The 13945-nt window shown below is 40.3% G+C and overlaps 1 protein-coding gene across 2 annotated transcripts; it reads right to left on the bottom strand.

The window, feature by feature from the left end:
• Positions 1–5588: 5588 nt before the first annotated feature.
• Positions 5589–13930, bottom strand: LOC124133602 (heterogeneous nuclear ribonucleoprotein R-like). Of its 2 annotated transcripts, XM_046498055.2 has the most exons (12): positions 13808–13930; positions 12743–12925; positions 12255–12478; positions 11531–11638; positions 10925–11101; positions 10099–10234; positions 9479–9687; positions 9030–9203; positions 8398–8513; positions 7641–7747; positions 7229–7335; positions 5589–6708 (listed from the first exon to the last, which is right to left on the bottom strand). In XM_046498055.2, exons 2-12 carry the CDS (start codon positions 12921–12923, stop codon positions 6391–6393), a joined length of 1857 nt encoding a protein of 618 aa, XP_046354011.1. In that variant the 5' UTR covers positions 12924–12925; positions 13808–13930; the 3' UTR covers positions 5589–6390. The 2 variants fall into 2 exon arrangements, with proteins under 2 accessions (XP_046354011.1, XP_046354012.1); XM_046498056.2 differs by lacking the exons at positions 7229–7335; positions 13808–13930.
• Between the last annotated feature and the right edge of the window lie 15 nt (positions 13931–13945).

Genomic DNA, 13945 nt, shown 5'->3' with positions numbered 1-13945 from the left:
TCGGGATGGTTATATGGGTTTTGACAAAGAGAAGATACGATAGTTTTATAATTGAACTTCTCATGTAGCTATCCTTTATTTGTATTAAAAAAATACATTGAGAATGGGGGATTTGGTAAAATGTAACGTTGTTTATCGTACTTCTGCTCCGCCTAAATATCGGGTGGTCAGGCTCGCTGACTTGGTTGAAGCATGTCATCGATCCCAATTGCGTGGATCGATTCTCATGATGTAAATCACTGGACTGTCTGGTCCAGACTCGATTATTTACAGACCGTCGTCGTGCAGCTGGAATATTGCGGCGTTAAACAATAAACCAACCAACCAATCAATCATAACAGATACTTTCCCGCACAATCCAAAACTGAACTCGAATAATGCACGTAGACCTGATCTCGTCGCGGCCCCACATTGTACAGTCGGGTCACATTGCCTGCCGTTTCAAATAGTGAGTGAGTATGGTTTTACGCCGTTTTTAGCAATATTCCAGCAATATCACGGCGTGGGACATCAGAAATGGGCTTCACCCATGTCGGGAATAGAACCCGGCTCTTCGACGTTAAGCGCGAACGCTTTAACCACTAGGCTACCCGACCGCCCCCCGTTTCAAATACCACTGAGAATTAGAAATTGGCTTCACATATTGTACCCATGTTTACCGGGGCCTTCCGCGTGATGAACAAACGCTTTAACCCTATCGCCGCTACTTGTTTCAGAGTTATTCTACGTACCGACTCGTCATGGACTTAGGTTACGAAACCAAGAGTTATCGACGTGACTTGAACAGCCATTCAAGTTAACAAATTGACGTAAATATCACGTGGCTTGGATTCGAACGACGCATAATTTAATTGAAAACACATCTGTGACGTCATTCTATTGTTTGAACGCTCCATTATTTTTCAGGAATGGAGAGTTGTTTGTTAACTGTACATTATCTTGAAGCAGCATTGTAATTTTTCAAATATTTTCAACTACAGAATATTTTGTCAAAGTGTAAAAAGTAGGGATGTGTTAAGTAGAGGAATATCCTCGTAACTCTCCATTCCTTAAAAATAATGGGCCTCGGCCCCGGCTCCATTATTTTTGAGGAATGGAGAGTTACTCGGGCATTCCCCACAATAGTCCAGCTATATGACGGCGGTCTGTATATAATCGAGTCTGGACCAGACAATCCAGTGATAAGGCATCGATCCACGTTATTAGGATACAATGACATGCATCATCTTAGTCAGCCAGCCAAACCACCCGATCCCGTTAGTCGCCTTTTACAAGCATGGGTTGCTGAAGACCAGAAACATTATAACGCCATTCTTCACGGTCAGTAAAATTCAAGATGGTTGTAACCGACTTACTGAGATCGTTTACCGCAAGCAACAGCCATCGTGTATTTATAACGCACTTCACGTTTTTCACATGGGAAAAGTCTGGCACTAAAATCCTTTATTCGAAAGCGCATTGTGTTTTTTACATAATTAATTGTGATGTGCAATGTAAGGATATTATTTTTCAAAAGAAATGACATTCGTCACTTTTTGAATTACAATTGTAGAGTAGTCGACGAAGGAGGGCAGTGGAACAGACTGGGGGCTTCTGAAAATGATGATGCACTGAAAAATACCGTTACCGTTTTTATAGCTAAAATGGGTAGAATTGGTAGCTCAAGAGCTTGACCAGAGTTCTGTGACCTCTTATGACAAACATGGATTGCTTAAGTTCAATTCTAACCAGGATATTCACGGTTAGTAAAACATTCTTTAGCGTGTTCATGTGCAGTATGTGGCATGTTCAGATCATCATCGACTTCTAAATGGCATGCAAGTAAATAGAAACTTGTCGATCGGGTACAGTGAATTGAGCGGAAAGTAAATGTTTCATCTGGATTCTGGTTTCTTGCAATATTTCAGGAAGCAATAAAATCAGTATTGAAAAATATATATTATTGGAAAACATAAGCTGAGCCGCTGTTTGCAAGAATGTGTCATCGCCTTTTCGGTCCCAGGATTAAAACCGGGATTATTCAGACATATGACAAAGCTCTTTCATTATTTATAATTATTTAGAAGCTGCAAATATAACACTTTCTGCAATATTTTTGCGTCAAGGACACCTTCCACAGAAAGGCAGTTTTTATTGACACTGCACTCCAGCCATTAATAGTAATTTTCCCCCACCGACACGCGAGTTGGCAAGAACCTGATCAGGTTAAATATATGGGGGAAGGGATTCGGTCCCATTTATCACCGACAACCAAACCAGCAGGTATAAACTGCCACAGCCTGGAATACATATTAAGTAGGTTCAACCTTGAAGAGACCACAAATGCTTCACATTATATGTTGTAACGAGTTTATTCAAAAACGCCAAGACGAACGAGCAACCAAAGGAAACAGTTCACGCGGAGCCAGGCGTCATGTCATGGTGGGTTTGCTCGAAAGTATCATACCACTATTTTGTCGCCTTTTGGGGAGTAGAGTTTATCGCCGCTTTTAGCAATATTCCAGCAATACCACGACGGGGGACACCAGGAATGGGCCGCCTTTATTGTACGAATATGGTCAATACAACAGTTGGCACGAGACCTCGGTAGGTACAAGTTCTTTCCTCCATGACGCCCAGCGTACGTCAAAAGCGATAAACTCACCTGGGGACTCCTCGCCTTAGCCATTGTCCTGTTACAACAGCAGCAGCGACGTCTGGTTGACGAGGACAAGCTCAAGTCCCACGTCTTTGCATTATCTAGAAAACAACAGACAGCATTGTACGTATCTGTCACACGACAACTATGCCTTGTGCCCCAAAGAAATTCTGGTTTGGTTGTACCAACGGTACGATCGAAACAAACTGGTTCACAGGTTTTGGATAACCAAAACCATTCCCCTTTATTTCGCGAGGGTTCGCCTGCGTTTGAAGTAAATGTTCGCTTTGTCATGTGCATTTGCGGAGTTTTCTTTCGAGCGAGATGATTTGTATAACCCTCGTTTTCCAAAAGTAAAAATTATTGGTAAGATGTGTTGTATCAATTCAGCTTTCAAACTGTGACGCAACAGCTGCCGAACATGTGACCGTGAAGGCTCTTCGGGAGCAACCATTTGTTCAGGGGACGGGGAGGAATTTGAGATTAGCATTGATATATTTTTAATTCCCAGCCTAATTGTCCCCCACCAAAACATTAAACAATTGAGCATCTGTTCTTTGTGGACACTTGCTTGCTAGACAAGGGTTCATTAATTCTGTTTCCCCCTTACAATGCGTGGCATATCAGTAAAACAAGCCTGAAGTCCTGGCCTCCTACCCCTGTCAATGGTTGCTCCCTTAACCCTAGCAAATGTATAATAATCACATCAGAACATAGGGTTAGGTATTTCGTTTCACCACTCTCATGGCAGAGTCAGTCGCATGCTGCCAATACCACGTGGTTACATAAATGTCTTAACATCTAGTTTGTGTTCTGGTTTGGAAGAACTACTGCTAAAAGCGAAATTAATCGTTACTTGGGACAACACTGTCGAATCCAACCTGACTCGCAGTGAGGCCAGTAATAACCTGTTTAATTTTGAGGAGAATGTACGAGGATACGACTTCCTTAGTAATCACCGGCCATACTTCCCATCAACCATATTTTGCAAACAAGAAATAATCAGGGCGAAAAAAAATAATCTTCGAGAAAATAATCTTGTATATGGTTGAACTAAAGTCCGTCGTTTTGGTGACCAAACTGTCAATTTTCGGTTTGAAGCTCCCATAAAATCCATAGGACACTTTACATCTTTCATATTAGGAAATATGCATCTGATATGACCTGGTGGATGGTGCCGACTTGGAACTATTGTGCAAGCATACAAGCATTTCCAAGACATTTCATCAAGGTTCAGTCGTTTTTCTTAAAATTGCTGCCTCTATACTGTGCCAAAATGGGTTTAATATGCCACTCCAAAATCGACAAAATTTGGACAACCTCGATTAAGTAATTTTGGACACCATCTGGCAACGATCCACTTTGGGTACGTTCTTGCTCGCAAATATCCAGCAGTGTTTATCTTCACGGGTGGTCGCCTATCGCCTATTTGTTACCATCCTTCCAATATTCTATTTCAATATTTCAAAAATCAAAATTAACACGAACAGTGCGTGGGTTAATGTGTTTTACGCTGCTTTTAGCAATATTCCAGCAATATCACGGCGGGGGACACTAGAAATGGGCTTCAAACATCGAACCCATGTCGGGAATCGAACCCAGGTTTTCGGCATGATGAGCGAACGCTTGAACAACTAGGCTACCAGACTGCCCCTTAACACCAACAACTTTTCTATGTAGGTTACCTGTTAACTAATGTATTATGCAATGTAGAAATGTTAGCAGGTAACCTAATAAACTCAGGCCTGCAATAGGTAATTCTGGCTTTATAAAAGCCCCACTAATAGGAAATGACCAAAGTGACCATTCCCCATAACTAGCATGAGCGTTTGGTTTCATTCTTGGGAAATAGTGTAGAAACATATTGATCAGATTATTTAGTTTGTTCCAACAAGACGTCTTCCATGCATGTTTTTTTAAGTAGAAAGAATAGGGCCACAGGTAAGATGCATACATATGAAAATATGCCATCTTCATCATTACAAATGCAGCAAAGTGCTTGATCCTTAATGTCAATAAAACCGAATCTTAACACTGGACATTACAAGAAGGCAATATAGAGTGATAAAGGCTTGTCCTTCAGGCAGTCATGCCATGTCCGTGTTAAGAGTATATAAATATCACTTAAATTTTCAGTTTGGAACAGAAATCGCTGGTTACACCTAAACTTAAGTTATGTGGACTCTTCTATGCTGCTTAAAATGTAACTTCACAAGCCTGAAAGCCTGTAGAAGAGAATCTAGTTGGTAAAAAAGTCCACATTAGAATGGGTGGCTAAAAACATGGACCCATACATGTGAAACTGTTTTCAAAAGGGATGCCAACTAGCACTAGCCTTTCAACAAATCGATCTAATATTCCAGTCTTTTTAAGGGAGGGGTCCGCTGGTCGATTTTATTTATTTCCCAAGTAGCAATTCCTAGTTTGGGGAAGTAGCTGATGAGCAAAAACTACCGTTCCCAAAAACGTTTGTGATTTAACTAACTCATCAAATCGGTGTCCAGTAAAACACACATACAAGGGTTCCTTTTCCACGGTGGCATGAGTTTGTCCTTAAGTACCAGCTATTTATTGCTCCAAAGGAACCAACCTTGTTAAACCAAGAATCTGAATGATTTCACTCCTTTCAAGTCTCACACACACACCTCCACTGTAAAGCTTACCTGTACCCTGTGAATGCATATCATGGCAAACAAACCAATCACCAAAACAGGGATAGCAGTGAACGAACAAGCTATTTGCAAGAGCAAACTGGAGAAATGTTTTAATGAAATAGCCAATTCTTTAATACTTTTGAATTTATAGGTTCTTGTTTATCCACTTGCTTGCCATTTACCTGATAGTCCCTGTGCCTCCGGTGCCATGGTTGTCGAGGTCCACCACTTGTGAGGGACTGACTGCATTCACCAAAAAGGACCAAAAAACTGGTCAAAGCCAGCCAAATGCAACATAGTTTTGAGGTCTCAAATTTTGAAACCTAATTTTATTACAAAATTTCATTGTGAACATTCTTCCTATGAACAATTTGTTCACGTGTGAAGAGGGGGGAAAAAAATGACAGATTTTGAAATTCCGACATCTACACATAAAACCATGACTTTATTTGCCAATTTAACTAATTTTTGTTGGATTACATAAGTAGCTGCTGTTAAATGCCAAAAAGAAAAAGACACTACAAACCACAATGATAAATGTGAAAAGTTACAAAGTTTGTGAAATGAACTTGATGACAAGTTGGTTGTGAGCCAAATGAATACACACATTTGCCATAATTTTGGCTTATTTCTTACAGCGAATGATAAAATAAATGCACTAATGAAACAAAAGTCTTCCAGCACAAAAGGACAATGATTACAGCAAATGAGTAAAATAGCTTCCAGTACAATTTGGAAATTCCATGATTTGAATTCCTTCACCTTAAAGTGATTCATGATTGATGTTCAAGTGTGTCCGATGGGTAACTGTTTATGCAATTTTGTTAATCACAACAGCTGCCAGACCTTTAAGATTTTGAAAGGCCGTACGATTTTGAAAAGTATCCATGTATCAAGCTGGTAAATAGGTGGAGAAAGTTCCAATTCTTGCACAAAATAACTCCAATTTTGGCTCGATCTTCTTTCCAAATGTGGGGATGTTAGGATGAATATGTACATATATATTCCGTGAGGAAACAGCCAGAAGTAAAAAATTTCAAATTTTGCTCAGCAATTTTTGTTTTAGTTTGAACAAAGGATGAAGGCAGGTCGACCTCTTTAGCCCCAATTTTGACCGTATGAATCCTGGTACCACTGAGAGTCATTTCCACCGTAGCCACCATATCCTGACTGATCTAGGGGTTGTTGAGGGATTGGCTGGTTACCCCAGCTATCCAGATTCCTCCTCTTTGATTGCCCCACGTGCAACTCCATCCCTGCTTTCCTCTTTCCCCCTCTCAGCTGCTTCGGTTGGGCGTTTCCTCTGCCCCTGGGGCCTACCACGCCTCGGCCACGGGCGCCACGCCCAGGGCCTCCCCGAACCCCTGGCCCACCTCGGGAAGGGCCTCGGGGCGGGGCCCCACGCCCACGGATAGCCTGAAAGGCAAACACATATTTGTAGACCATCAACTTGTTCACATATATTTGACGAATTACTTTTTTAAAAATATTGTACTCCATTACACAGAACCATACAGTTCTTAATGAAACGTTACAATGCCTCTACATATAAATATATCTATAAATATATATATGAACCTAACATGTATGTGTGCTCCCTCTTTGATATTTTGAAGGTTCAGGTTTTCTTTTTCCGATTTTGTTTTCAAATTTTGGGCCAAAATGTAGGCAGTTACATATTTTTTGGGAATTTTGATATTTTTTTTCCTTTTTGGTTGCCAATTCTGGCAAATTTTTGAAATTTTGATTTTCACTGCCTTTTAATTTTGTTGATATGAATCGTGCCATTCCCTCCATTCGGGGAAGCAGCATAGCGTCACATCTTTAATATACACAGCTAGGGAACGCCAGTTCTACAACTTTGATATAGATCTGGAACTGATACTGTGATTCTCGCGTGTAAAGGCAGTAAGGATGATAGAACAGGTTTACTAACCATTGGGGGAGGGGGGCCGCCACGCCCACGGCCTCGGGGGACTGGGGGACCATAGCCTCCATAGTAGTCATCGTAGTCAAACCAACCATAATCTTCATAGTAGGGATCTGAAACAAGTCCCACACAGAGCTTTGTTACGATTTACTACACCACATAGCTACCTCATCAACTCAAACAGGGTTCCGCCCAAACAAAACAAAATTTTACTACTCAAAACAGTCAAAAGCCAAAAAACAAAATTTCGTAACTGCCATTTTTGAATGCTACTACATCTACAATGCCGCACAAACTTTCCAAAGCAAGCAATTTTGACAGCCAAAACGTCACCAGTTCCTTCGAGACCATACATTTGAAGTGAGCCAAAGAGGATACAGGAACAACTAAGGAGGGACATACACATGTAGATGCTTACCTCCATATCTTCCTTGTGGCGGTGGTGGCCGGAAGCCACCTCGTCGCGGGGGCCCACTTGGTGGGGGCATTCTCCCGCCGGTGGGGGGGCCCCAGAAGTCGTCGTATCTGAGGGGAAACACAATCATAGCTATGGTACTAGGAAAAAAAGGGTCTGGGCAGGGCACATAATAAATATGTGAACTGTAGTTGCATATTCAATCTAAACACCCACAAGGAATGTGTAGAAAGCGATGCAACATTTCTCTCCACAGATTTTTATTTCCATCAAAAACCAGTGCGTTCAAGATGGGCTGTCTTCTGTGGTGCTGGTCAACCTGCTGTATGCAAAAGAAAGGTCTTGCTAATCTGCACCAAAACTAATTTGGGGGTGGGGGTCTAAATAGAGAAACTACTAGTTTGTAGTGGCTTCGTTTACATTCCACTAGTTTCCAACTCATACACTACAGCATCTTTTCCGAGGCATTTTAAAGATGTATGTAATCATGTCATGTAAGTATTATGGATAACAGTTATATACTATACATTTACATAAGGTAAGGAAGAGGCAAGCAGTTATGAATGTATAATAATGAAGATGTTATCCACAATACTGAAGAGCCCTGATGTGTACGTATAGCAAAGAAGTTATGGATAATACTGTCATATGTAACATATTTCTGAGTACAAAGTTACGATGGTACTTGAAGTTAACAGAGACATGTCAACTAACGGGGTCAGAAATTATCTAAATGAAACTACAGAAATCAAATTCGTACCCCATAAAGCCTCTCATGTATTGTCTTCGTTCATTGTCCCTCTTCCTTTGTTCTTTCTTCTTGTTCTCTGATGGAGGTTTGGCCAAAGAAATGTCTATGTCCATGCCCCCTACCTTCTGTGAAGATAAAATATTTGGTTAATATTTTGTATATCCATAAATCATTGATATGCAGAAATAGCAATTTGCAAGACCCTACATAACCCTTATTTGGTGAACCTGTCACAGTATATAAATAAGTTTAAGGGTTGATACAAAGATCCATGAACAGTATTTCAGTTAACTGTAGTTGCATATTCAATCTAAACACCCACAAGGAATGTGTAGAAAGCGATACAACATTTCTCTCCACAGATTTTTATTTCCCTCAAGAACCAAAAAGCTCAAGATGGGCTGTCTTCTGTGGTACTTGTCCACTTACTGTATGTAAAAGATTTCTTGGTACTTGGGGATTGATCAGCAGATTGGATCTAGAGGTGATGAAGTCAGTGAAACCATCTAAACTAATCTGTTAACATACCAAGTGGGTTGAAAACTTGCTATATGGCTGCAATACTGCCAATGCAATGTAATTCACTTGTTCACTCACTTGTTGGAAATGAATATATTGGACATAATGACGTTCAATCTTACTGTGTTGTTTAGTGTATCCATCGCTTTGACTGCATGATCCCTATCTTCAAAGTGAACAAATCCATAGTCCTTGATTTTCTTCACTCGTTCGACTTTGCCGAACGTTTCAAACTTTTCCTTAAGTATTTCTTCTGTTACATCCGCAGTCAAGTTGCGAACGTATAGCACTTTAACCTGAAACAAGTTTTCTAAGTTAAACATCTTGTGGAAAAAATATGCAACTTGTCATGTAAAACGATGGTCTCCAGAAAGGTATTCTTTTCTCATAGTTACAAGGTGCAAGACCAGATTTATGAATGTTTCAAGGCAACAACTTGATCACATTTTTTCCTAATTCAAGTTGCAAATGCAAGTAATGATTTCCGATTTACAAAGTATAATTTTATTGCAGATCATGCATGGTAGCCAAGGTACAACACCGGTCTCCTGGTATCTAGCAACATACATACCTTCAACATAGTCTCATCATCTGGCTCTTCTTGAGGATCAGCCCAGTCAACAATTATATCACAACCCCAGACTTTGACACGGCCACTTCCCAGTTTCCTCTTGGCAGTGGAAGCAGACTTGTGGCTGTCGTATTCCAGGAATGAGAATCCTCTATTTTTCAGTTTCTGGTTGTCGGCTGATCCGTACACGATGACATCTGTGAGACCCTCTAAAAGAAAGAGAAGAATAGGGTGAAAACACTGCATGTGACACCTGATCATGACTTTTATTGTGTTTTATTTCAGAGTGAGTGAGCATGGTTTTACGCCGCTTTTAGCAATATTCCAGCAATATCACGGCGTGGACACCAGAAATGGGCTTCACATATTGTACCCATGTCGGGAATTGAACCCGGGTCTTCGGCGTGACGAGCAAACGCTTTCACCACTAGGCTACCCGACCGTCCTATTGATTTCAGAAAGTAGTGCAAAGGCAGCACATCCTCAATAACAAGAGACATTTTTCTGCATTCGCTTAATTTGTTTTACATTTCATCAACAAAAGCAGAAGGGCAGGTTTCATGTGTTACTTGCTAAATCTTAAACAAGGCTATTTCTGCTTTTTGATTATTTTAACTAACCTGTTCTTTTCCCAAATTCTTCTCTGATTTCGTCCCTTGTTTTATTTTTGGGAATGTTTCCAACAAATAACCTCAGGTTGGCAATTGAGATATTCACTTTCAATGTCTTGCCCTTTCTGATTTCATAGTTGTCCAGCTGAAATGGTGAGACATGAGATAATCAGCAAAACCGATTTGTTTGGGCGAAACGTGTGGACCATAAAATATCTAAAAAAACAACATGATCCATGCATTAGCCGTACAATGACACCATCACCCAATGACTACTTTAATCAATTTTCATGACTTTCTGGTGGTAGAGCAGGCGGCATTAAGAAACTAAAACAAGGACTTTGTCGGCTCGGAGTCTGTATACTGTGCCTGAGTGGAGTAATCATCTTAAACTGTGGCTTGGTATCTCAGTAGGCTAGCACTATAAAACGCTTTAGTCTCGGCTAGAAAAAGCAGGCATACAGCCATGTGCACACATGTCGCTATACAAATGCAATAATTTTGTCATTTCACCCACCTCCCCATTTCTGCCCAAGCATCACCACAAGGGAAACATTTTGAGTGTGATTTACCTAATAGTTCAGTACTACGCCAATATCTGGACATAATTTTGTTTGCCCTTTTCAGAATATATATTCGGACTTCAGCGCGAGCGCACTTATCAAACTGCCCAATAGTTATATAAGGTATATAAGGACTAGACGAAGTAAGGACTAGTGGACTAAAGCAGTTTCTAACACTGGGACTTGAGACCATATTATCATGTTTGGAAATTCCTGTTATTTAAAAGCAATATTGCAGGGTATTCCACAAATTTGTTACAAAATATATGTACCTGCTTGACACCTTCTTGCGCTCCCACCTTGTCACAGAATGTGACAAAGCAGTATCCCCTGTTAAGGCCTGTGAGGGGATCCATCATTAGTCGGAGATCCCAGATCCGCCCGCACTTCTCGAACAATGGAATAAGTTCATCTTCAAACAGATCTTTTGGAATTTTGCCAACAAAGACCTGCAACAAGAAAAACTTTTGTTGAAAATTTTCAATTAACATATATACATTAACCTTGAGGGAATAGACATGAAATTGTAAATCCATAAAAGGCTTTTCAAATTTATATCTGATTTTCCTATTGTTTGTTGATGTGAATCGTGCCAATCCCTCCATTAGGGGAACAGCATAGCGTCAAATCATTGATCTACACAGATAGGGAACGCCAGTTCTACAATATTGTACAGATCTGGAACTGATACTGTGATACTTTGAATGCTAAGCGAGAAAGAAACCATGTATTTTCACTGCACAAAAGTAAATGAGACTGTTGTTAGTCTAGGAGCATCCAAAGATCCCAAGTAAAAACTGAGTAAAAAATCTATCAAGTATTCCAGCACACACTAGGCGTGAAACAATTATGGTTATCTTAACAAGGCAAAAACTGACCTCATGACCTGGACCTGGCTGTACATCGTCCTCGTTAGGTGGAGGTCCTCCATATTTTCTCTGACCCGTAGTGACATCCAAGGAATAGCCAGTTCTATCTAAAATTTCCTGAAATCAGAAATTTCAGTTTTACACAAAAACCATTATTATAAGGAATAAATTTTAATTGAGTAAGAAGATCCAATGTCTTATGATGTACGAAAAACTAATGCAGGTTAAAAGAATTTCTTCCAGGTGAGGTGAAATTGAGTTTAACGTCACGTCCAATATCACTGCACTTATATAGTGACGTGCATGTGCATGCGTGCGCTTGTACTAGTCCGGACTTATGCCGATTTATAGTGCTAGCCCACTGAGATACCATGTCACAGTTTAACATACAAAAATCAGACACAGTAAACTGACTCCGAGCAAACCAGACCTTGTTTTAGCCCCTTTATGCCGACAGCAGACTGGGTAACAAGTACCATATTTTAATGTCTTTTGGTATGACGCGGCCGGGGATCGAACCCTGGACCTTCTGCTCTCCAGGCGGACGCTCTACAACTAGACCATGGAGGCGGTCCATTCTGCCGAGCGCCAGAGAGGGTAACAACAAGACGTGGCTGGGGATCGAACCCCGGACATTCCACTCTTGGGGCAGACAGTCTAGATCAGATCCTACTTATATTTTCATTTCAGAAAACATGTAAAAAAGAATTTCAAAACATTTTCAATATCTCACTTTCAGCTTGGCTTCATCTGGGCCCTTGGCTTGTGTTGCTGCACCGCCTTGTTTGCTCTTCTGACGGTAGGTTTTCATTTGTCCACACAAAAATGCACTTTTATTGCCCACATGTTCTAAGTTGCTTTCACAAAACTGTTTCAAGACCTCTATTGCATCAGTGGCATTGAATTCTTTCAGTGCATCTAGTGCGCGTTCATCTAGATCAGATGGGGTGAGTTTTCCTGAAATGCATTATGTAGGTTTAATATAGGAAAACATATTTTCATACTTTAAATAATCATTGCAGCACAATAAGCTACATGTAAGATCTGAATTTCTTTTTTTCATTTAACATGTTTTCCCTGCAGTCTCTGCCAAAATCTTGAGTATTAGCCCAAAAAAGTACTTAAGCATTATTTTCAGTATACTTAAGGCTTCGTTTATTGACTAGTGCTGTGTGATCCTTCTGGACTAGCTGCTTAAGTCGCCGACTAACTTTCACATACCTGTTAAATAAATTTTGACCAATTCTTCGGACACTTTTCTGTCAATTCCATAGTCAATTAATTTTTGCAAGTCCTCCGCTCTGCCGTTAATTTCAAAATCCATTTGGTCGTCTTTTTCGTCTTCGGCTAATAATTTGTCTTCTGTCATTTGGTCCATTTGCTCCTCACCGTTTGTGGTCATTACTGAAAAAAAAAGAAGAAAATATTCATTCACTGAAAACATTTTCACAGGATAAGCATGCTGGATGAAAAAATAATGCTGAATACATCTACTGTCTAATTCTAAATACGTTTACCATGCAGTCATGAGACAAAACAAAAGTCAGATCTCTGAAATTTGCTTTGATTTTTTAAGTAATATATTACACTGTTAAAAACAACCTATCTGTAAAACTGGAAATAATATGCCCATCTATCTAAAAAAAATCTCACTTTAATCCTATCTCAAGACACTGACAATTAGGCTAAATGACAATTAGTATTCCTAAAGTTAACCCTAACAGGGCATGTCACTGGAAGGGATGAACAAAGAATCGTTATGAATATCGACTTGTAACCTGTTCAAATGATTTTACAACATACCGGTAATATTCACGTATTAATATCTACGCATAAATACACAATGCATACTACAATCGATAGTCAATACCCACGCCCAAAAAAAATCCCAGCGTATCCTGTTGACCTACTTCGAAGATTGATCAGCGTGGCTCGGCAGCCATGCCCACGCGGAGAGACCACGTGTTTGCAAATATAGCAAAATTAACTGACACACGACTGACAAGAAACACTCTTCATGCATACGAGGTCCAAGAGAGACTGAAAATGATTAGGCTTACAAACTTTGGCCCTCCAACAAACACTGTCACTAACGTTCGAGACTATAACAATCAGGACAAAGAGATCCCTTTGTCTTTCATCGCGCACGCCGTGGTCAGGAAGGCGGCGAGGGAAGAGCAAAGCAAAGGCTCATATTTGAAAAACGTTTTCCACGAGCCATTGATAATTACATGCAAGCAAAAATGCACAAAATGATTCTAGGTTACCTTAGCAATAAGTTCTTACCTCGCAGAGCTTTAAGTAAACTCCTCTACCGCAGTAAGACCTTTCAAAATTTACTCGTAGAGTTTTGTTGGCCAAGGTAGAAAAAGGATAAATGGCGGAGAGGTCACGTGACATGTCGTCGGGGGCCTCTTCTTTGCC

The sequence above is a fragment of the Haliotis rufescens genome, unplaced genomic scaffold (genome assembly GCF_023055435.1).
Source record: "Haliotis rufescens isolate VD_foot unplaced genomic scaffold, xgHalRufe1.0.p SCAF_5, whole genome shotgun sequence".
NCBI classification, from domain to species: Eukaryota; Metazoa; Mollusca; class Gastropoda; order Lepetellida; family Haliotidae; genus Haliotis; species Haliotis rufescens.
The sequence above is the reverse complement of the archived record's forward strand: the minus strand, read 5'-3'. Positions and strand labels throughout refer to the sequence as shown.

What these genes read in the sequence shown, in the direction of transcription:
- LOC124133602 (XM_046498055.2), bottom strand. Translation starts at nt 12,923, where the DNA reads ATGACCACAAACGGTGAGGAGCAAATGGACCAAATGACAGAAGACAAA. An exon ending in AGCCAGGTCCAGGTCATGAG is followed by an intron (nt 11,102 to 11,530) that starts GTCAGTTTTTGC and finishes TTCTTGTTGCAG; the next exon opens with GTCTTTGTTGGCAAAATTCC. An exon ending in TGGATACACTAAACAACACA is followed by an intron (nt 8,514 to 9,029) that starts GTAAGATTGAAC and finishes TTATCTTCACAG; the next exon opens with AAGGTAGGGGGCATGGACAT.